This window comes from Colias eurytheme, chromosome 17, assembly GCF_061535395.1.
Source record: "Colias eurytheme isolate Ceu_HAF_F1 chromosome 17, ilColEury1 Martin Lab GWU primary, whole genome shotgun sequence".
NCBI classification, from domain to species: domain Eukaryota; kingdom Metazoa; phylum Arthropoda; class Insecta; order Lepidoptera; family Pieridae; genus Colias; species Colias eurytheme.
This window is the reverse complement of record NC_142996.1, coordinates 9,166,071-9,189,462: the sequence shown is the minus strand read 5'-3', so window position 1 is coordinate 9,189,462 and position 23,392 is coordinate 9,166,071. Positions and strand designations below refer to the sequence as shown.

General features: G+C 35.2%; 1 protein-coding gene across 1 annotated transcript; it reads left to right on the top strand.

Moving 5' to 3' along the window:
• The first annotated feature begins 344 nt into the window (after window positions 1-344).
• Window positions 345-23,229, top strand: Pgm1 (phosphoglucose mutase 1). The gene is made up of 10 exons (XM_090111774.1): window positions 345-758; window positions 944-1,025; window positions 13,870-14,069; window positions 14,764-14,917; window positions 15,306-15,494; window positions 15,892-16,092; window positions 16,771-16,978; window positions 19,883-20,066; window positions 21,089-21,168; window positions 22,784-23,229. Exons 1-10 carry the CDS (start codon window positions 519-521, stop codon window positions 22,920-22,922), a joined length of 1,677 nt encoding a protein of 558 aa, XP_089967900.1. The 5' UTR covers window positions 345-518; the 3' UTR covers window positions 22,923-23,229.
• The last annotated feature ends 163 nt before the right edge of the window (window positions 23,230-23,392 follow it).

The window sequence follows — 23,392 nt, the reverse complement described above, 5'->3', positions numbered from 1 at the left end:
GGGCTCTAAATAAAAACACAGAATAAAATATTATTAGTATAATATTGTCATTATTCTTTTATTCTTAATTCAAATTGCGCGGGTATTTTAAAATGGTCCTTTTTTATTTTTTTTAACACTGGACTGGAACCAGGAACGCACTCTACTGTTTTAACCTGTGGTTTTAACATTGTATACTTCAGGAAGATAAAAAGATACAAGTCATATTTATTAGAGATTCGTCACACGTATCTACATTTAACAAATATATAAGATAATTTATCATATTCCTATTATCAGTGATTGTAATTTTTACGAAAATCCAATAACTATTTTCTTTAGTTGAATATTGATCGTGAAACGGAACGGAACGCGAATTGACACAAAAGTCCTTGATTGACATTGGTGAACAGCTGAGAACTTTTTTAAATCACGAACTACGGATTTGACCCTCGAACTCAGATATCAGAGAAATAACATCGAGAGAACATTGAATAGTACGGTAAATAATATCTAGAATCTTCTTTGATTCAGAAAAAATGGCTAGTGTTGTAACAATAAGTACTAAGCCTTATGAAGGGCAAAAGCCGGGTACAAGTGGTTTACGCAAAAAAGTTAAGGTTTTTTTACAAGAAAACTACACTGAAAATTTTATTCAGAGTATTTTGGATGCAAATAAGGACTCGATAGTTGGTTCAACGCTCGTTGTAGGCGGTGATGGAAGATATCTCGTCAAAGAAGTTGTTTATAAGATCATAAAGATCGCTGCTGGCAATGGGGTGAGATATTTTTTTTAAATATATTTTAACACGTAACTAATTTATCGTTTAATTAAAGTGGTATTTAATGTTTTTAATTGGCTTTTTGTCAAATTTAACTTTTAGTAAAAACCTTCAATTATTTATCATAATTTTTTGTTTTTGTTTTAGTACTTACATTATTATTTATTGTACATTGGTTCTAGGTTGCAAAACTTTTGGTTGGTCAGAATGGCATCTTGTCAACTCCAGCAGTCTCCCATTTAATCAGAAAGTACAAAACTTTGGGTAAGTTATGCATTTTAATAAAAAGTATTGCATAGTTTAATAAAAAATAGGTAGTAGCATAGTATAAAGAAAATATATATATAAATCTCGTGTCACAATGTTTGTCCTCAATGGACTCCTAAACTACTTAACCAATTATAATAAAATTCGCACACCATGTGCAGTTCGATCCAACTTGAGAGATAGGATAGTTTAAATATGTAGGTACCACGGGCAAAGCCGGACCACTAGTATTATATAATATTTAAATAATTGTATAAACAAATACCGACTGCTCAGGCCCTAACATGAACTATCCATGAGTAGGAACCAAGCTGTATTATGTGCGAGCGCCAAGCTTGCATACATACATAAAAAGAGGGCGTGTCCAAGCACTCTGCATACATACAAATGGTGCAATGTACCTTTGTTCGAAGATAACTTACTTGTTTTCTTTATATTATAGTATAAATTTTCTTGTTTCAAATTCGTCACAAATTAAAAACTAAAGAAATTTGCATGCCTAATGTTTTAGAGATTTACTAGTTTTCTACCCGTGGCTTCCCCCACTTTGTCTTCAACTTAAATTAAATACTAAAGTCTTCCTAAAACCATTCTCTCCATTAAAAAAAATCTACATCAAAATTTGTTACTTACATAGCTTTAAAGATCTAAGCATACATAGTGACGGACAAACAGCACCAAAAACTTTGTTTTATGCTACAAATAGGTATGTTGCATGTTGTGGAAAAATTAAACTATCAACATAAAATATTTTACTGCCTCAAATTATTTTCAAATTATCTTTTGTGACAGTAGCAGAGCTGATAGAATCTCTATTATAAGATACCAATTCTTCATCTAATATTTACAAGCAAAATATTTTTTATCAGCAATCATGATATTATAATATACTGCATAGACTAATTACTCAAGAAGACTTACAATCGCCATAGTAAAAAACGTAACTCGTTTCTCAGTTCCCAATTTTGTCGATAGATGTCACTCACAGTAGCATTTGGCATTTTTATATGCTTTTTTATACGTTTAAGAACTAGATGTCGCCTTAGAGCATTAAGTCGGTTTAATGAAGCTAAGAGATGTCGCTACAAAAAAAATCAATGTGCCAAATAGTATCTTGACGTAAAATATAATACGCAAAAAACGTAAACTATAACGTAAAATATAATACGTAAAATATAATACGCAAAAAAATATTTTTATTTAAATGTTATTTTTTGCTCTGAATCGCGCAAGCGAAATGTTTTCGCTACAGAGCATATATACAACTTTCCGCCATCAATAATCGGGGCCTTTACGGCCGGCCGGTCGAGTATACTAGTCTCTCCCTTTTTTGATTGAAGAAATCCACCTCCCTACCTCCACATCATTTTGTTTTAGTTTTAAAGATTTAATAAGCGTAAAATAATACTTTCTTCATTTTTGTATTTTGAGTAAACGTAACACTAATAACGGTTAGTTTGACCAGAGGCGACTCGTGACAAAATTGTATGAGTGTTTAATTAAGTATTGAACTAAAGTCTAAAACAAAGAAAATACAGTAGCGTAGTAAATTCATTACAAAAAAAAAGCACCACAATAAGGGTGCTATTACAGATTTTTAACAAAAAACGCTATTTTACGGTACAATTTTAACTCAAAGCATGAGAACAAAGTAATATCTTAAATTTTCTTTATATATAAAAATGAATCGCAAAATGTGTTGGTAAGCGCATAACTCGAGAACGGCTGAACCGATTTCGATAATTCTTTTTTTATTATATTCCTTGAAGTACGAGGATGGTTTTTATGTAGATAAAACGTAAATATGTATCACGGGCGAAGCCGGGGCGGACCGCTAGTTACAAATAATTGGAATATGAAACTTATACAGTTTACTCTTATAAAGTATCAAATATTTCAAATCACGAAAACGATAGTGCACGCACAATAATCTTTTTTTAATTCGTTTTGTTTTTGGGACGAGGAGCGATACACCATGGATATATTGGTTAATACTTAATAGCTACCCCAAAAGCCACCCACATTTGCAAATGTGTTTGCTACTTAGGAAAAGTTCAGTTTTGACGAATTTAATTTATTTCTTTCCGACTGTTTCTCGGAATAACATACATTTACTAAGAATTGCATAAAATGCCGGGTTTAATAATATATTGCCGGTATCATAATATTATGTATGATAATAATTCTTAAAAAAGTATTTTATACATTTCTTAAAAAGCTTCGATATTGTATATGATAGATATGCGGAAGGACACGAATGAAACGCTAGACGGCTGTTAACGAACTGACTTTAATGTCACGTAAGATGACAAATCAATGCACATACATAACAGTCCCTCCCCCATAGTGAAACACAATTAAAAATACTTTTTGAAGTCAACCTTGGGACGGTTGCGCTTCTCACGCGCGTTAGGGGCCGATTGGTACGGCTGGACTTCATCGCGCTGATGCTGGCTCGCTTCCGCGTCGTGGAAGCACTCGTCTTCCACATCGGTCTCGGGCGGGCGCCGCACGCCTCGCGTCGTCGTCACCCACGACGGCCGCGGCGGCGAGCGCTGCTGTCCGTCAGTGGCCGGTTGAGGCGAGCCGCTGTTTACAGGTGAATCTGTCACCCTGTCGTCCCCTCTCTCATCCGCCTCTGCTCTCGGCACGGACGCTTCTCGTGTCGCGGACGTTGAAGGCGTCGGAGAATGCGATGATGTGCCCGATACGTTAGAATTTTCTAAGTCCCAAGGTTGCTTATCTAAAATATCGCCTTTGTATAGAATTATTTGATTCTTGTGTTTTTTAACTATCGAATTTGTTACAAAATCTTTAATACAATATAACATTTTCCCCATTTTTCTTATAATAGTACCTTTACACCATTTATAGTCTTTCTTATTAAAATGTTTTTTATATAAAACGTATTGTCCAGGCACAAATACTACATCTCTTTTATGTACATTTTTAGTTTGTGAACACTGATTAAAATATGTTACATTACTATTAGTGGATGCGGTCGATGAAAGCGGAAAACGAGTATGATTCATTAAATCAAAACGGCACCTCAGCTTGCGCCCAAACACTAACTCAGCCGGAGAAACATTTGTTATCGAATGCACAGAGTTACGGTAATCGAATAAATATTTGAGTAAATTCAATCTACTATCTTTCTTGTTTTTATTACTCAAAATACTAGATTTAATACCTTTTTTTACAATTTTACCGTATATTTCGGCTTGGCCGTTACTAGCCGGGTGGTAAGACGGTGACGTTAACTGATTGATACCGTTTAACTGACAGAAATATCTAAATTCTGTTGACGTGAACGCTGTACCATTATCAGACACTATCGTATTAGGTAGCCCAAAACGAGATATAAATTCATACATTTTATCCGTTACGGCGCTCGAGTTACAACTACTCATATCATAAACTTCGACCCATTTACTATAAGCATCCACTATGACCAAGTACATTCGACCATTTAGAGGCCCAAGGAAATCCAGATGTATTCTATAGAATGGGTGCGGTGCGGCGGGCCACGGAACAATAGGCGCCTTTGGTGGTGATGACCTTAATTGATTACAAACATCACAGGTACTTATCATTTTTTCAAGCGTTTCGTCTATGCCAGGAAACCAAAATCTCGCCCGGGCTTCCGCCTTAGTTTTAACTATACCCAAATGTGACGTATGCAATTCCTTTAAAACCTGATTACGTAAAGAACTCGGTATAACTATCTTGTGCCCGCGCATAAGACACTCATTTTCATATGATAACTGCAACCTACACGCAAAATATGGTTGAATTAAAGCATCGCTTACCTTTCTAGGCCAGCCGTTTAATACATAAGCAATAACTCGATTCAGTATCGGATCTTTAATAGTTGCTTCTCGCAACTCACACATAGTGATCGGTAACGCGCCCTCAAAAACAAATCGAATATACGCTGCGCGGTCGCAGGTGTCTGCCTCCCCGCGCGCTTTCCCCCCGTCCGCTGGCGCGAGCGGTAGGCTCGCCCGCGATAGATAATCAGCTGTATTATCTTTACTCTTTACATATTCAATCTCGTAATTGTAGCTACTTAAAAATAACGCATATCGTTGTAACCTATTTGCCGATACTTCCGGAATGCCCTTATATGGACCGAATATTGATAGAAGAGGCTTATGATCAGTTCGTAAAATAAACGGTGAAGTACGACCGTACAAGTATTGATGAAATCGCCGCACACCAAAAATAATAGCGGTAGCTTCTTTTTGTATTTGCGAGTAATGCTTTTCTGCGCTATTTAAGGTACGAGACGCAAAAGCAACTGGTCTTTCTTGCCCATCACCCGCTATTTGGGATAAAATTGCCCCTAAACCACTTGGTGATGCGTCCACCGTTAAAATAATTTTTGCTTCTGCGTTGTAGTGTGCTAACACTTGATCGGAAGCTAATATTTCCTTTATTCGGATAAACGCTTTGTTTTCTAGGTCTGACCAATGCCACTTAATACCTTTTTTTAATAATTCATATAAAGGACTTAATATAGTCGAAGCATCCGGTATAAAACATCTATAATAATTAATTAACCCCAAAAATGATTGTAACTGATTTAAATTAGCTGGAATGGGGGCTTCCAATATAGCTTTAACTTTATCCGGATTTTTTTTCAATCCATCCTTATTAATAATATATCCTAAGTAGTTAACCTCATCCTTAAAATATTCACATTTCTCCCGCTGTAAAACGAGCCCGGCTGCTTGTAAGCGTTGTAATACCGTGTGTAGCCTTTCGAGATGTTCAGCTCGGTTGCGGCCCGTGATACAGACATCATCCAATAAACACAGTACGCCGTCGATACCAGAAAGCAACTCGTCCATTGCGCGTTGAAAAATAGCAGGCGCGCTCGCTAACCCGAAAACTAGCCTCGTAAATACAAAAAGGCCGCGATGGGTATTGATGCAAGTGTACTTTTGTGACTGATCATCTAGAACGAATTGGTTATAAGCCATTGATAAGTCTAATTTGGAAAACTGCTGACCGCCGTGAAGCTTCGAAAATAATTCTTTTATAGTCGGTAATGGATATTTGTCAACAACTAATTGTTTATTTAGACTAACTGAGTAATCAACACACAATCGAACCGATCCATCGCGTTTTAACACAGGAACGATCGGCGACGCGTACTCTGAGTGTGATACGGGTTTGAGTATTCCTAAATCTAGAAGCCTGTTTATTTCCTGGTCTACTTTATCACGCAATGCGAACGGCATGGGGCGTGCTTTGAAATATAAGGGTTTTGCGTCTAGTTTCAAATGTAATGAAACTTTATGCCTATTAAATTCGCCTAATTTATTTGAAAATATATCTGGATAGCGTAAATGTAATGAATGTATATCATTTGCAACTTTACAATTAAATACCGGTGATAGTTGTAACTCGAACTTCGCTATAAAATCTCGACCGAGGAGGGGCGGCCCGCCGTGACGAACAACATACACTTGTAGTTTATTCGTACGTCCCTTCCATTCGACCGTCATAGGTGCACAGCCTATGCATGCAATGACCTCCCCCGTGTAACTGACGAGTTTTTTATTAGTGTTCGATAATGGTACATTCGGAAAATACATTGAATATGTTCTATTAGATATGACAGTAACGGCCGAACCACTATCCACCTCAAAAGGAATTTTTACCCCGTTTACACATACTGTTTCCACTAACGGCTCCCCTTTAATTGATCGAATAAGATATAACTCACCATCGTCATCGCTCTCACCGGTCGCATCCGTATTTACACATTTGACTGCTTTGCACATTCGACGCAAGTGACCCTTTTTATGACATCTCTTACAAATAAAACTCGCGAAACGACACTCTGACGACTTATGATTTTTATAGCCGCACACTGAACACTTTTCTTTATTCTCACTATTGTTCTTGTTATATGGCACTTTATTCGCGATTTTAAACAAAGCGTCGGATGTATTTGGCGTAGCCGCAATGGCGGCCGCGCGCGCGCTGCGTAGATTCTCGACCAGCTCCACCGCTCTGGCTAATGTCAGCTCTGCCAGGTCCTGCACGTACAGCTTCTCTTTCTCGGGTCCAGGCAACATTCCCATTATAAATCGATCGCGCAACACCTCTTCTACATTACTGAAGTTACAGTATGCTGTGAGGCCGCGAAGTCTCGCCGCCCATTGTTGCGTCGATTCCGTAGGTAGCTGTTCTGCCGAATAGAATTTATGCCGTTCACCAAAACCAACTTGTTTCGGCGTAAAATGTGCATCTAAAAGGCGTAGAATGTCTTCATATGGCACCTCTTGCAATTCTTTCGGCAACGCAAGGTCAGATGCCAACTTGTAGGTACTATCTGACAATGCACTGAGTAAGAACGCTCGTCTTTTCACTCCCAAGGGGTCTTTCACCGCATCTATGTCGTTCGCGATGAACCATTGAGCTATCCTGCTTTTGAAAGTCTTCCACGTTTGCAGACTGTGATCGAAATTGGATAAAATGCTCATATTCGAAAACGACATTTTTATTTTATTTTTTTATATCGCGGGTATCTCGTCGCCACTGATAGATATGCGGAAGGACACGAATGAAACGCTAGACGGCTGTTAACGAACTGACTTTAATGTCACGTAAGATGACAAATCAATGCACACTTTGAATATGAATTGTATACTGTTATACAATTCATATTCAAATTGTTGTAAAATAGTCACACTTTTTTAAGTTGGTTGAATACACTAAAATACTTATAAGGATCGTACCTACTAATAAAAGTAACAAAATGAATTTTTAAAGTTATCTTCTGGAATCAATTTCAATATAAATATAAAAAAATAATACTATCAAGTATGAAGATGATCTATAAAATGGATTGCGCTATGTTTACGTGATCTTTTGTTTCGCGAAGGAATTTAGGCATTTGATATTCGTATTGGAGTTTAGGTATACGATAAATTTAATTTAAAATAAAAGATATATTAATTGTTAAATGAATGAGCACAACTTTATTATAATTATTTATGGGAGTTCACTGCACCAGCGCTCCTTAGGATGGACTGCCTATTTTTGTCACTTCGTTCATCGCTGTTCGAGAGTGACTTCGTGACCACCATGGACTTAGATTAAGGGTCTTCAACGTGCGGCCCGCGGGCCGCATGCGGCCCGCGGCAGCATCCTTGGCGGCCCGGCATTAGTTTACTCAAAGGAGGGTAGAAGAATTGGATAATGATATCGAACGATCATTAAAGGAACGCGTGTCGCAATTTGTTTATTACTCCATTGCACTCGACGAAAGTACCGACATAACTGACACCGCTCAACTGGCAGTGTTCATTCGCGGCATTGACGTTAATTTTGTCGTTACCGAAGAAATGGCTGCTCTTTTTTCCTATGAAAGGTAGTACAAGAGGATGTGATGAGTTGGAATCGTTCAATTCCGTCATAGATAGATATGGACTCAAATTATCAAATTTGGCTGGAATTTGCACAGACGGCGCACCATCTATGGTTGGAAAAAACGAAGGACTTGTTGCTTTAATAAAGAAAAATAATCCCGATGTCTCTTTAATACAGTACCACTGTATCATACATCAAGAGAATTTAAGTGCTAAGTCAGTTAATATTCAAGACGTTATGAGTATTGTGGTAAAAACCGTTAACTTCATCAAATCTCGAGGTCTTAACCACAGGCAATTTCAGGAGTTTTTAAAAGAACAAGACGCCGAATATGGTGACATTACCTATTTTTGTGATGTTCGTTGGCTAAGCAGGGGAAAAATGTTAAAAAGGGTGTTCGATTTGCGAAAAGAAATTGCAGCATTTATGCTTAATAAGGATAAAGCTATTCCACAGTTTGGTGATGAAGCATGGCTAAGTGATTTTGGATTTCTTGTTGATATAACAGCACATCTCAATGATTTAAATAAGAAATTGCAAGTAAAGGATAATATGGTTCATGAACTATTTGACGCTTTAAAAGCGTTTGAAGTGAAGTTGGAGTTGTGGATCAATCAGTTAAAAAATAATATGACCACGCATTTTCCACATTTATCGTCATGTCGAATTCTCAACATGGACAAATATATTACCGCGCTGCTGGATCTGAAAATACAATTCGAGTCGCGTTTTACCGATTTCCGAAAACATGAAAAAAGCTTGAATTTGTTTGCTCGCCCATTCAATGTTTCTGTCGAAGATGTCCCTGATGGTGTTCAGATGGAGTTGATAGAATTACAATGCAACTCTTCTTTGAAAGACAAATTCAACTTAGGATTGTTCGAGTTCTATTCAAAATACATCACTACTACACATTTTCCTAAGATAAGAGACCATGCACTGAAAATGACATCTCTGTTTGGTACCACATACCTGTGCGAGCAGTTATTTTCTCGGATGAAAAACGTTAAGTCGAAGACAAGGAGTAGAATCACCGATATTCACCTAGAAAACAGTTTGAGGATTTCAACGACCACCATAGGGACTGATATTGATAAGCTAGTTAAGAATAAACAATGTCAATCGTCTCATTGATTTCAATTTCAATTACTTTTAGTACTGTAAAATTAAATAATAAATAACTTTAAATATTATTGTTAGTTTTTATTTCAACATTCTTACTGGAACTGAAAAAAGCAGATGAAACCGCGGAGCGCAGCTAGTAATAAAAAGTTTTTGTTTTATTGCGGCCCACCGAACAAATATCCAAGTATAGTTGGCCCTTGGCTTCATAAACGTTGAAGACCCTTGACTTAGATCATTAAGTAATCGATAACACTCGCAGGTGTTTCCCCTTTTGTCGAGGTATAAGATTATTCGAATCGAAAAATCTTATGCTTTCATAAAAACTACTTGCGTAATCGATTACAAACACTCTGCGTTTTCCTAGGCTAAAACATCGAAAGGACGTCTGCGAGTGCTCCGCTAAAAATGCCGTTTTGCACTGTCAAGCCTTGCAGAAGCAATTCAAACATGTCGAATATTAAAAAAGATGGAATAACCTTTCATTTGTGTATATTTTTTTAACGTACATTTCTAATTAAATGCAATTTCTAATAATCGTCGATGTATCGTTTAGCGATATGATCAAGACAAATAATCGAGTCGTTTACTCGATCATTGATGCGTCATCATGGAAAGAAAATATACAAATTTAATCTTTATGAACTAAGAGATAAATTGAATTTAAAACGCGATAATGAACCGCATTCCTTACGAGTCTATCTTTTAGCCCCTTGACCACCGAGCGGCCCGATCGGACCACGGCCCACGACACAATAGATTTTCTATTGTGTCTGTGATTCCGGGGGCTGAGGCATTAAAGAAATACAAATTTAATCATTATGATCTAAGTTATAAAGTTGAATTTAGAACGCGATATTGAACCGCACTCCCCACGAGACAACTTGGAATGAAATACAAATTTAATCTTTATGAACTTAGGGATAGAGTTGAATTTAAAAACTCGTCGCTTAAAAGGTCATAAATTTTTACGACTTTCGTGACACAAATTATTTTTGTGAATGTGTGATTGTGTTTCAATAGTGTGAGTTACCTTCCCCGCACCAAAATCAGCAGAAAGTTTAGTTAGACCATTTGCCAGCGTATGGACCACGTTGCTATGAACTGTTTTTGTCAAAGAATTACTCGAACAATTAGAGCATAAATTTCAACGTAAGATGTATAGGTGCCCGTAGCTGTATTGATGAGTCTCGTACTTAAAAACCGATAGATGCTGGTTCAAATCATTGCCGTACATCTTTTTTTTTTTTCTTTTCCCGTATTTTATGGTTATATAAATAATACTGTTTACAAGGGAATAATTAAGAAGAAAAAAGATATAGACATTTTTTTAACAGAAAATAAAGAATTTAAATAATATATATTACTAGCGGTCCGCCCCGGCTTCGCCCGTGGTACATATTTACGTTTTCTCTACATAAAAACCATCCTCGTACTTCAAGGAATATAATAAAAAAATAATTATCGAAATCGGTTCAGCCGTTCTCGAGTTATGCGCTTACCAACACATTTTGCGATTCATTTTTATATATAAGACTAGCAGTTCGCCCCGGCTTCGCCCGTGGTACATATTCACGTTTTCTCTACATAAGAACCATCCTCGAACTTCAAGGAATATTATAAAAAAAGAATTAACGAAATCGGTTAATCCGTTCTCAAGTTATGCGCTTACCAACACATTTTGGGATTAATTTTTATATTATAAAGATATACACTACTCTGATCACTATGTCGAATGTTTGTAGTGGGTGTCGAAATCTTATTAAAGGTACTCTCTTCCTTAAGATGCTCCACAATCCTATATAAGTTACTCTATGATGCTCCACCACCGCGTTGCTATGAACTGTATTTATCAAAGAAATACTCGAACAATTAGAGCATAAAGGAGAATGACCACGGGTGGTATCGGTAAAATTTTAGTTCTGCCACGAATTCGTGATATTGTTAATTCCTATTTGTATTTATAATGATCATATGATCAATATTAAGTCTTAATTATACCGGATAAATTGAAATAATAGTAAAAGTTATTCTTTTGAAACATGTATGACCACGTATGGAATCGGTAAAATACTAGTTGTGTCACGTGTTCGTGATATTGTTAATTCCTATTTGTATTTATAATGATCATATTTATCACTATTAAGTCGTAATTATACCGAATAAATAGAAATAAAAGTAAAAGTTTCTGTTTTGACACTATATATCTATCTCTCTTGCAAGCGTCCTGCGTCATATGTCATAGTTGAATGAATGTGTTCGACGCATTGTTCGACGTTATTTATTTTGAATTATAATGTTTATTACGATTTACTTTTCACTTTTGTCTTGTAAATTAAAATATTACCTATGTAATAAATGTAAAACTTAACGTTCATCGTTAGTATAAACTCGATAAAGTATTTTTTTGAAGCGTTGAATAAAACTATTGTTTTATTTTTATTGTCGTGAACTGCGGCTTATTTACATAAAAACTTTAATCGTTTCTAAAAGTACTAACATCATCGCTGTACATCCACATTTTTTTTTCTTTTCCCGTATTTTATGGTCATATAAATAATACTGTTTACAAGGGAATACTTAAGAAGAAAAAAGATATAGACATTTTTTTAACAGAAAATAAAGAATATATCTTCTTATATATAATAAAACCGGCCAAGTGCGAGTCGGGCTCGCGCACAAAGGGTTCCGTAGCAGCAAATATAATAAATTACAGTTAAATCAACCTATCTCAAAAACTATAAGAGATACTTTGATCAAACCAAAAATCGTTGAAAGAGTTAATTAGCATGCATCACCTCTATTTTTTTTAGAATTTTATACCCCGTAGTTATAAAAATAGAGGGGGGGGGACATACTTTTTACGACTTTGAGAGCTGATATCTCAAAAACCGTTCACTTTAAGAAAAATGTTTTTTAGAAAACTTTATATCATTTTAAAAGACCTTTCCATTGATACCCCACACGGGTATGTACATCGAAAAAAAAAATTTCATCCCTCAGTTACATGTATGGGGGGCCCCACCCCCAATTCTTTTTTTTACTATTTAGTGTCATATTTTTGTAGCGGTTCATACAACACATATTCCCATCAAATTTCATCACTGTAGTACTTATAGTTTCCGAGTAAATCGGCTGTGACAGACGGACAGACGGACAGACGGACAGACGGACATGACGAAACTATAAGGGTTCCGTTTTTGCCATTTTGGCTACGGAACCCTAAAAATGAATCGCAAAATGTGTTGGTAAGCGCATAGGTAACTCGAGAACGGCTGAACCGATTTCAATAATTCTTTTTTTATTATATTCCTTGAAGTACGAGGATGGTTTTTATGTAGAGAAAACGTAAATATGTACCACGGGCGAAGCCGGGGCGGACCGCTAGTATAATATAATTATATTATATACACTACTCTGATCACTATGTCGAATGTTTGTAGTGGGTGTCGAAATCGTAATAGAGGTACTCACTTCCTTAGATGCTCCCTAAAAACTAAAATAATAATTCAAAAACACCGGAGTTTTTAAAACAACGCCCTCTAGATGTAATAATTGAAAATCGATAGTTTGCTGTTTCCTTAGTTCTAAAATTGGTCACTAGGTGGCGCTTTTAAAACTGCAAATTAAATAATAAGCTCAAATGAGAGCGCCATCTAGCAATAAGCTGAAATTACGGGGTACGATCTCTAGTATGACAATCATCAGTCCTCTTTAGATTCTATTAGTCCATGATATACTGTAATATGTGTATTGAGTCATCAGTATTTAATAATCCTGATATATCTTTATGAGATTTGTGATGACTTGGCAAAATTGATTTCAAATGTGTTTATGTTTCAAGGTTGTCACTAGAAGAGTTATAGAGTTATGAAATGTTGTGTAAATAATGTTTTTTTATTATATAAAATTTTTATTTAAGTGAAATTCTTTATCGGGGTAGGAAAAAAAATTTTTCCTTTACGCGCCTTATTTTTCTTATCCCTACCACGTGTGATTCGACGTATTTCTGTAAAGTTGCTTATAGTAAATGATTTTTTGAAAAATAAGGTCATAAAGAAGTTTCACTTCTTACGTGTGTACACTAGTACACGCACACATTTTTTGTCAATCAGGCGCTTGTTGTATGTAACATTTGTGTTGTTTAGAATAACCATATTGCTGCTTATTCTTTGTCCTATACAAATCTGTTCACACATTTCTGTCTTAAAAAAACATTCCACAAATCATATTTATTATACTTAAACCATACAGAAAAAAAAACATAAATTATTAATTTATATTTTATTTTTTTTTATAATTGTAAATAAATATTTCATACTTTTATGCCTAGGTGGTATCGTCCTCACAGCGTCACACAACCCCGGCGGCATCAACAACGACTTCGGCATAAAGTTCAACTGTAGCAATGGAGGCCCCGCACCAGATCACACAACAAATGAGATATATAAGCTTAGTACAGCCATCACACAGTACAAAATTGTACCTGATATACAGTGTAGTGTGGAGAAGATTGGCGTTCAGAAGTTTAAGGTATGTTATTTACATATTTATGAATTGTTTGTGTTTATTGGTGTTTTATTGAAAAAAAATATGAAAGTTTTTAATGGGTGTATTTTACGAAAATTGGTCATTTTGAAAAAAAAAATTGTTTGTTTCAGCTAATTACTAATCTGTGAACAATTTGTATTTGCATACAGGATTTAAAAAAAAATTGCTCTCTAATTTCAGTGTGATATAGTCATGTATGTGTATTGTGTATATGATATAGTGATATAGTTAACTATCTATATATTATAATGTATATAAAAAAAACATTTTTTTTTTAAATTACACATTATAGTTTATAATAATGGCGTTGTGATTTAATCATAAGATCGCCTTTTAAATAATGTTCAATCTCTAATTTAAAATTAATACAAACAATTTTAGACAGCACCATCTTTCCATACTAATATTATAAATGCGAAAGTAACTCTGTCTGTCTGTCTGTTACTCAATCACGCCTAAACTACTGAACCAATTTTCATAAAATTTGGTATGGAGATATTTTGATACCCGAGAAAGGACATAGGCTACTTTTTATCCCGGGAAAATGACGCAATCCCGGCAATCCCACGGGAACGGGAACTATGCGGGTTTTTCTTTGACTGCGCGAGCGAAGCCGCGGGCGGTAACCTGGTTAAAAATAAAACATACTGATTTGTGTTTAAAATACATTTTATAGGTCGGCGATAAAGACTTCGTGGTCGAAGTGATCGATTCTGTAAAGGATTATGTCGACTACATGAAGGAGATCTTCGACTTCCCGAAAATCAAGTCGTTACTACAGGGCGCGGGCAAGAAACCGTTTAATGTCCTTATTGATTCTATGAATGGAGGTACGACACATTTTTTTACATTTTTTAGTTATCATCCTAATCCCGGTGAAACAACAAACCAAAAGTCTTTAAAATCCTAAAATCCGTTCAGCCGATCTCCAGTTATAAAGAGAAATTAAGTATGTATATTGCAATATTTTTTAAATCATTACATCTAATCTTTAAAATCAGCAGTAAAATATGTACAGGCATAAATTTTTTCTATGGTTCATAATTTGGAGTTGAATCTAAAAACGGTTGGTACGGCCATAAATTGTATGGATGACAATTTTTCTTTGCAGTTGCCCTTTACCTTATTTGTACGGAACCCTTGGTTTTTTTTTGTGTCGCGAGTCCAACTCGCATTTGGTCGATTTTTTTTATGTATCTTGAAATATGTTTTTTCCAGTAACCGGTCCATACGTAAAAGCGATATTCATCGACGAATTAGGAGCTACCGAGCAGAATGTAAGGAGGATAGTCCCTCTGGAGGACTTCGGAGGAGCCCACCCAGACCCTAACCTCACGTATGCTGCAGATCTAGTAAATGCTGTGAAAAATGGAGATTATGACTTTGGTGCCGCTTTTGATGGTGATGGTAAGGAGTGTTTTATATTTTTTTGGACTTTTATTTTACAAAGGAATGGGTCAAAATGAAATGTTTCGTATGTATGTTACTGATTCGGAAACAAAGAGTATATGGTGTAGGTTTACAGATTTAAAAAAATATATTATTCATTATATTAATATGAATCTTAAACGCGTCTGAACACATATTTACTTTTAATATTTCCGAATATGTAATTCATAAATTCGGGCCGTGTACAAATATAAACATTTATGTATTGCTTGAAGATTGAAGGCATTTTTTTTGTTTGTTTAAACTTGTGTGCACAGATTTTGATGTTTTTTTTTCTTAATTTGACAACTTTTATCCAATAGTGTTTTATAAATCAAAAAAATATTTCCAAAACTAATGAAATCTTTTTTTTCAGGTGACCGCAACATGATAATCGGTCGAGATGCTTTCTTCGTGACCCCCTCAGATTCCCTGGCAGTGCTGGCCAACCATCTGCAGCACATCCCGTACTTCCAGAGGTCCGGTGTGAAGGGGTTCGCCAGGAGCATGCCCACTGCTGCTGCTGTGGACCGCGTGGCTGCTGCGAGTGGGAGGGAGATGTTCCAGGTGCCCACTGGTGGGTGGAATGTGTGGAACATGTGTGGAATGAGTGGAACAAATGTGTGAAACTGGTGGAATGTGTCGAACTTGTGGAACTGTTGAACTGCGTGTAAGTTGGTGGAATTTTTGGAACGACTGGATCTGGTGGATTTAATTTTATTACACTTTATTGCAGTACAATCATAACATAACAAGAAAAAATAAAAATAAACAATATGGTACTAGAAAGATGTAGTACAATTGGCGGCCTTATCAACTTAGGCAACCACGGAGAGAATGGTAAAAAAGCGAAATATTTAGTAATAAAATTTTTGGATTGTGTGGACGGCATGTCTTGTACTAGTGCCTGTACTAGTCTTCTTGTTACGCGTGCATCTGGCCGAAATTAAAAATTATATACCATACTAGCAAACCGGGCGAACTCCGTTTCGCCACCAGAGACACCTTTTCTTTGCTATAAACCTCACGGAGCCCGAGACCTTTCCAACGAATGCAAAACCGTGGAAATCGGTTCGTGCGTTCTGGAGTTATAGCGTCAGGAAGGAAAACCCGACTTATTTTTATATAGTAGATTATATTATATATACCACATGTAAAATATCTGCAACAATCATAAGTAAAAACTGCTATAAGCAAAAAACTTATTAATTTAACAACCAGGCATTTTCACACCACTATTTTTATTTCCCACCAGGTTGGAAATACTTCGGCAACCTAATGGACGCCGGTCGTCTCTCCCTCTGCGGCGAGGAGAGTTTCGGCACGGGCTCCGACCACGTGCGCGAGAAGGACGGCCTGTGGGCGGCACTGGCTTGGCTCTCCGTGCTCTCAGCCACGCAGCTCTCCGTGCAAGAGATACTGTCCAAGCACTGGACACAGTTCGGCAGGAATTACTTCACCAGGTGAGAATCGTTTAATAATACACCTAATTTTATTAATACACTTTCTCAATTTTCTTTTCGATCTGTATCTCAATTTATCACTTCATCTCATCATCATCAGTGCACTTCATCAATACACACCACACTTCATTCAAAAATATAGTTACTATAGTTGACATATATCGTAAATAACCAATAGAGCAATCGAATATAACATTATTTTTTGTAATAACGATTAATTTTTTGACTAGAATTAAGAAAAGTTAGTTTGAGTTTGATTTAAGGGCTTGGTCTAGTAGTGCAAACAAATGCATCCTGTCATCCTATATGTAAATAATACAAATGTACTAAGGGAAAGTTGCTCCACTTAATTTTTAAAAATTAAATCATTCGTATAATTTAATATTCGTAATAAGTACCAAAAATGACAATTTGAAACAATTTTCGTGAAAATTACACCGGGTGATTTTTTTTTTATCAGTACACAAAATTTGCGAATACTTTCTATTGATATCTTCAACTTCATGTTTATATAACTGATCAACTTTTACAAAGAAATTTGGACGAAATATAAAAAAAATAAGCTTTCCATACAAAATGCATAACTCTATACATTTTTTTCGACCTAAGTTTTAAAAAATATTTGAAAAAATAGTCATGATTCTTATCTATGACAAAAGTGTTATTTTTTGCATTGTATTTCAAATATTAAATTTTTTTTAACCGCATCTTCCGCATTCATGTCTTTAGCCGGAATTAGACATTTAACTTCTACTAGTCCCATTTTCCCTTTTTGATATGGGAGTGTATAAAGTAAATTTTTTAGATATTTCTCGTTATACTTTTAAAAAGTTATTATTGTCATTTTGCTCATTAGGTAAAGTAATTTCGATATCAGTTTTAAGTTTTTTGATACCTGCAATAATAACGTCATAATCGCCTGCACATACTTATCGATTACACCCTGTATACAATCCACCATCCACATTCATAATGTTTTCCTGTCCTCCTCTCCTTTACGCTGTTCACCGATACATTTTAAATGAGTAAATCTGCTACCACTGAAGGATGTTTCATTGTGATCAGCAAATTTTCACCACTGTTGTCGATTATTTGTTTTTCATTTTTAATCAGCAATTGGGAATTATCAGTTTTGTTTTTTGCAGATTGGTGATGTACCCTAACAATACGTCGAAAAGGGAAAGCATCAACGAATTATCGTTTTCGTCCTCTTTTTTTATTCTTCGCGTCTCTGTTACTTCTGTTTGTTTAGTTCTCAACCCCACTGAATTTTCTATGTTATTGTGATCTTCCATTACATCTGAGTTTTGATGATGTGATGATAATCCATTCGTTTTAAAATTGGTACTTAGAGTTGGTAGACTAAACTAGAAATGGTGGACTAAATTTGTCAGCGCGTCTGTAAGATCAGAATATAAAACCAACATCCTGTATTTAAGTTACAAAATTAATAATCAAACAACATGCCGCTACGTTGAAAATGACTAGAAGAAAAAATTAAAACACCTCGGATCAATTTTGGAGTAAACAAATCATTCTCCTTGGGGATTTCCCCGGATGAACTTGGGAAGTTCAAGTTCTCAATACAAGTTTATATTATATTTCGTATTTCTCAAACGAAAAATAAACATTTTTGGAACTTCAAAAAAATTATATTATAAGAAAATTTATGAGCTTACTTTAGTTTTAAAGAAATATACACCCCTTTACTGACACCCCGTAAAATAAAGAAATTGTTGCCAATCACCTTTGCAATCTATTTGGTTTCATTAACTTTATGTTCGAAGATAATTTTTTTTCTAGTAGTTACACGCGTATTTTTTTCGTTTATTTTCCATATCGAAATCAAATGTTTAAAAATACGAATATTTGCACAAAACTAAGATAAAAATAATCAATTAACAAAAATATTAAATTTAATGAAGTAGAGCAACTTTCACTTCGGTATGAAGGAAAATCGAGCGTAGAGCACACGTCAGAACGTTTCGGCCCAAGGAGCGCGACTAAAGAAATTCGCTAGGATTTTTACTTATTATTTTAAATATTTTTTTAATATTTAAAGAATTATCAAAATTCAAAAAAAAAATTTTTTTAAAGGATTAATACTCATTGGTCTTCAACCAACTCGAATAAATTAATGGAAAAAATAACTTTTAGCAGTATTTATCAATCGATTTTGTAAGGCAAATTTAATGAATTTATAACGTCCTAATTAAGAAAATCATAAGTTTTTCGGCAATTGTATTCAGCAGTTTTTAATAACGACTATATAAGGATAATAATGCGCTGATCAGATTGTGTAAATTGTAATCGGTTGCAACGTAGTGAGTGCACAAACTTAGCTCGAAATGTCTTTGGGGGAAAGAGACTTATCTTTAAGGCCTGATTAAGGTAACATAAAGTAACTTTATAAATGTGAAAAAATTCACGCGCATTGCGTATATAACACTAATTGATAAACAAGAAAAAAAAATTCAGTTTATCATTTCATTAGCCGGGAAAAAATTGTCAAATAACTTGTTGAAAACGCAATTTTGCTAGACTGCAGCCTTAAGAAATTTTAAGAAAAATCTCAACTTTGGGTTTTATTTGTGAAAAAAAATTGAGATTTAAAAACAAATACTTTCAAGCTTGAGTTAAAAAAAAACGAATACTTTCAAGTTTAAAAAACCGACCTGAGTCGGACTCGCGCACGAAGGGTTCCGTACTATGGGGAATATATTTAATTAATATATATTTTTTTAATTTTTAACGGAAATATATCATTTATGAAAATTTCAGCTTTCTAGCTATCACGGTTTATGAGATACAGCCTGGAGACAGACATACAGACAACGATACCGTTTCGGTACGGAACCCTAAAAAAAGAACTTGACTGAGATGAAAGATAATTTTGGCACACAGGTACGACTACGAAGAGTGTCCCAGCGACCCCTGCAACGAAATGATGACAGAATTAGAAAGGAAGATGAGTGGTAGTGGTTTCGTGGGGTCGTCCCACACGAGTGGGGGCAAGACGTATGTGGTTGCGGTGGCTGATAATTTCTCCTATATGGACCCCGTGGACCAGAGTGTGGCTATGAAACAGGTGGGTAAAATATTTTTTTTTTCTTCGCCCGTGGTACATATTTACGTTTTCTCTACATAAGAACCATCCTCGTACTTCAAGGAATATAATAAAAAAAGAATTATCGAAATCGGTTCAGCCGTTCACACGTGATGCCGTGGCAACGCGAAACGGGTTTCATTTTTATATATATAGATAAAGAATAGAAAAAATTCGATCACGAGGCGGGACTCGAACCCGCATCATTTCATGCCAATCCGGGGCGGATGCCTGACCAATTCAGCCACTCGTGACCCGCCAGAGCAATCGAATTTATTCTATTCTTTCAGTTTTATGTGTCTAAGGGACACACCAGTCCAAAAGTAGGTTTTTCAATCAGATGAAACAGGTGGGAAAAAGTTTTTTTTATGTAATTTAAAAATTTTCTTTAGGTGGTTCAATAAGGTGTAAAAATTCCTGATTTTCTTTTGGTTCCTTTTTTAAAGGTATATAATTTTATGTCATAATCTTTTGTAATATAAACCAGACTCGCTTTCTAAAAAAAGTGCTTTCTCTATTAAAAGTGTAAGATTTCTCGAGATTTTAGTGATCGAGTCGTTTATAGTTAATGCCCATATCATACATATATTATCCATTCAAGTATCAAATCCATACTATAATATTATAAATGCGAAAGTAACTCTGTCTGTCTGTCTGTTACTCAATCACGCCTAAACTACTGAACCAATTTTCATGAAATTTGGTATGGAGATATTTTGATATCCGAGAAAGGACATAGGCTACTTTTTATCCCGGGAAAATGACGCAATCCCGGAAATCCCACGGGAACGGGAACTATGCGGGTTTTTCTTTGACTGCGCAGGCGAAGCCGCGGGCGTAAACCTAGTTAAATACTAATTGAGAAATTTTTCGTCGTTTTTGGATAAAGTCGCGGGAGTAGAATCATGCCTAGTGCTCGAGTTTTTTATTTTCTTTAATAATTTTTCATTAATAAAGCATTTGATAGCAATAAAACTAAACATAAAATGAATACTTTAACGCAGGGTCTGCGCATAGTATTCGAGGACGGTTCTCGAATTGTACTGCGCCTGAGCGGCACCGGCAGTTCCGGGGCTACTGTACGGTGAGTTATCTTTCAAATTCAATTTAAATTACATATAAACTCAAAATCAAACATTTATAGACTTCTTCTAGAAGCACTTTTGAATCGTCATTACATGTTTTTAACATTTACCACCGATTCGGAAAGCAGTATCTATGGAGAAGAACCGGCTAGAAACTAAATAGTTGCTCTTTTAAATTCACATCAATACAGAGGCGGCTCGTGACAAAATTTTATGGGTGTTCACTTGAAATAAAACACTGAAAATACAAGGTGTAAAGCAGTACAATTTATCAAAAAAATTACTTATAAAGAAAATGCATACGTGATACGTCTTTCTTTTTGGTGTGCAAAAATATCTATAACTTAAAGCGACAAGACCGATAGACGCCAATTGCAGTTCATTCAACAAATGGTACCGAGATTGTGAATGTTTTTTCATCTTGATTGAAAGATGAGCTAAGTCGTCAACGCACGTTTCAGTCCAAGCACTCTCACCTCCGCCGGCCGCGCCCGCTTTAAATAAAAGACACGGAAAACAAAATAGTTTGTTGCTTTCATCACAACCACGGTGTTTTCACATATTGTTCAGATTTAAACACACGCGTATATGTTTTCGTTTTTGTCGTTCATTTTTGCGTAAGATCAAGTTCAGGCCGTGGCGGTCCCTTAGCTTTACATTCAAGCCGAATTTGTAACGTTTTATCACACTTTTTAATGAACGCCACATTATAATTATTGTTAATTTTAACACTCACAAGTAATACTGATAACTACAGGCTATTTCAACACGTATTTTATAATTTTAATTAGAAAATTGCATGAATCGCGCGCGTGCATTGAAGTTGACTCGAGTGTTTGTTTATAATATTATAGAAGTGGCAAATGGCAACGTCGCGTCGCGCGCAATCGCTGTCCTGCCGGGCGGTAAAAACGAACCGGCAACGTTTGCGGGTGCGGCGCTCCGAATTTTGCTACTTTTCCATAGAAAATCTTTTGTTTCACGCGCAGGGCTCTGGCAAAACCCTCTCTTTCACTCCTATTGGATTTCGTATTAGGAAATGTACTAAATCTTTTTTCATTGGAGCGCAATCGTGAGCGCTCCGCTTCGCGCGTTACATAATACAGTAGGTATTATACAGGTGTATGGGATGATGGAATGATGGATATATTCATTGGTATTAACAGTAGTTTTAAAGATTACGATTGATTTTAAATAGTAATAATTAATGGTAATAATTAAATTAAGGACTATGATTTTATTATAATTATTTATGGGAGTTCACTGCACCAGCGCTCCTTAGGGCGAGCCGCCTCTGCATCAATATACAATTTAACTTTACATAATTGTAACTACATAATATATCATAATATGCCAAAGAACTGTATTTACTATTACTTGGCTAGAACCTGTAGCAGAAAATACACATAATAATACTTTATTTGTTACAAACTTGCTAGGTTTGTCATGAAACAATTTTAACATTGTAATTGTTCATTAAATAGATAGTGTTTTAATCGTGTGCTTATAACAGAACGAATTTTTCATTCATCTACCTTTCTTCATTAAAAAGCACCGATATCCATGGCGTCTCTTAAATTATACATTAAAAAATAAATTATTATTATTTCACAGATTATACATAGATTCGTACGAGGCTAGCGATGTCCTAGGCTCCGCACAGGAAAAATTGGCGCCTCTTATCGATGTAGCTTTACAAATATCGCAACTACAGAAATACACTGGCCGCGATCAACCCACTGTTATAACATAAATAAAAAATAAAAAAAAAACAATAAAGATTAAGTTGCCATATATTTTTAATATAACTGTCAATTTGACAATTTGATTTGACAGTGACAGCGCTTCTTGTTTTGGCGGCAAAATTTATATTTAAGATTGTTAATTAATTATGTACAATTGTTAATTTGGCGTCTATGAGGCTGCTATTTAAAAAATATTGTTTTTTAAATATTCTTAAGGCATTTTATATTTCAAAATGTGAAATAATTAAATAATGAGTATGTTTAATTTATGAAAATTTATATAAAATAACTGATATAGTTAATCAATATATTGGAAAGGAATGTTGAGATTTTATTTATATATGTCTTATATTTACTCTTTACTTTTTACATTTCATCACAAAATTAAGTGCAATATTATATTTACGAATTTAGACTAAGCAAAGTTTGGACTTTTAACATATTTTTACTTTTTTAATATAAGTTTAAATAAAACGGT

What these genes read in the sequence shown, in the direction of transcription:
- Pgm1 (XM_090111774.1), top strand. Translation starts at nt 519, where the DNA reads ATGGCTAGTGTTGTAACAATAAGTACTAAGCCTTATGAAGGGCAAAAG. An exon ending in GATGTTCCAGGTGCCCACTG is followed by an intron (nt 16,093 to 16,770) that starts GTGGGTGGAATG and finishes ATTTCCCACCAG; the next exon opens with GTTGGAAATACTTCGGCAAC. An exon ending in AGTTCCGGGGCTACTGTACG is followed by an intron (nt 21,169 to 22,783) that starts GTGAGTTATCTT and finishes ATTATTTCACAG; the next exon opens with ATTATACATAGATTCGTACG.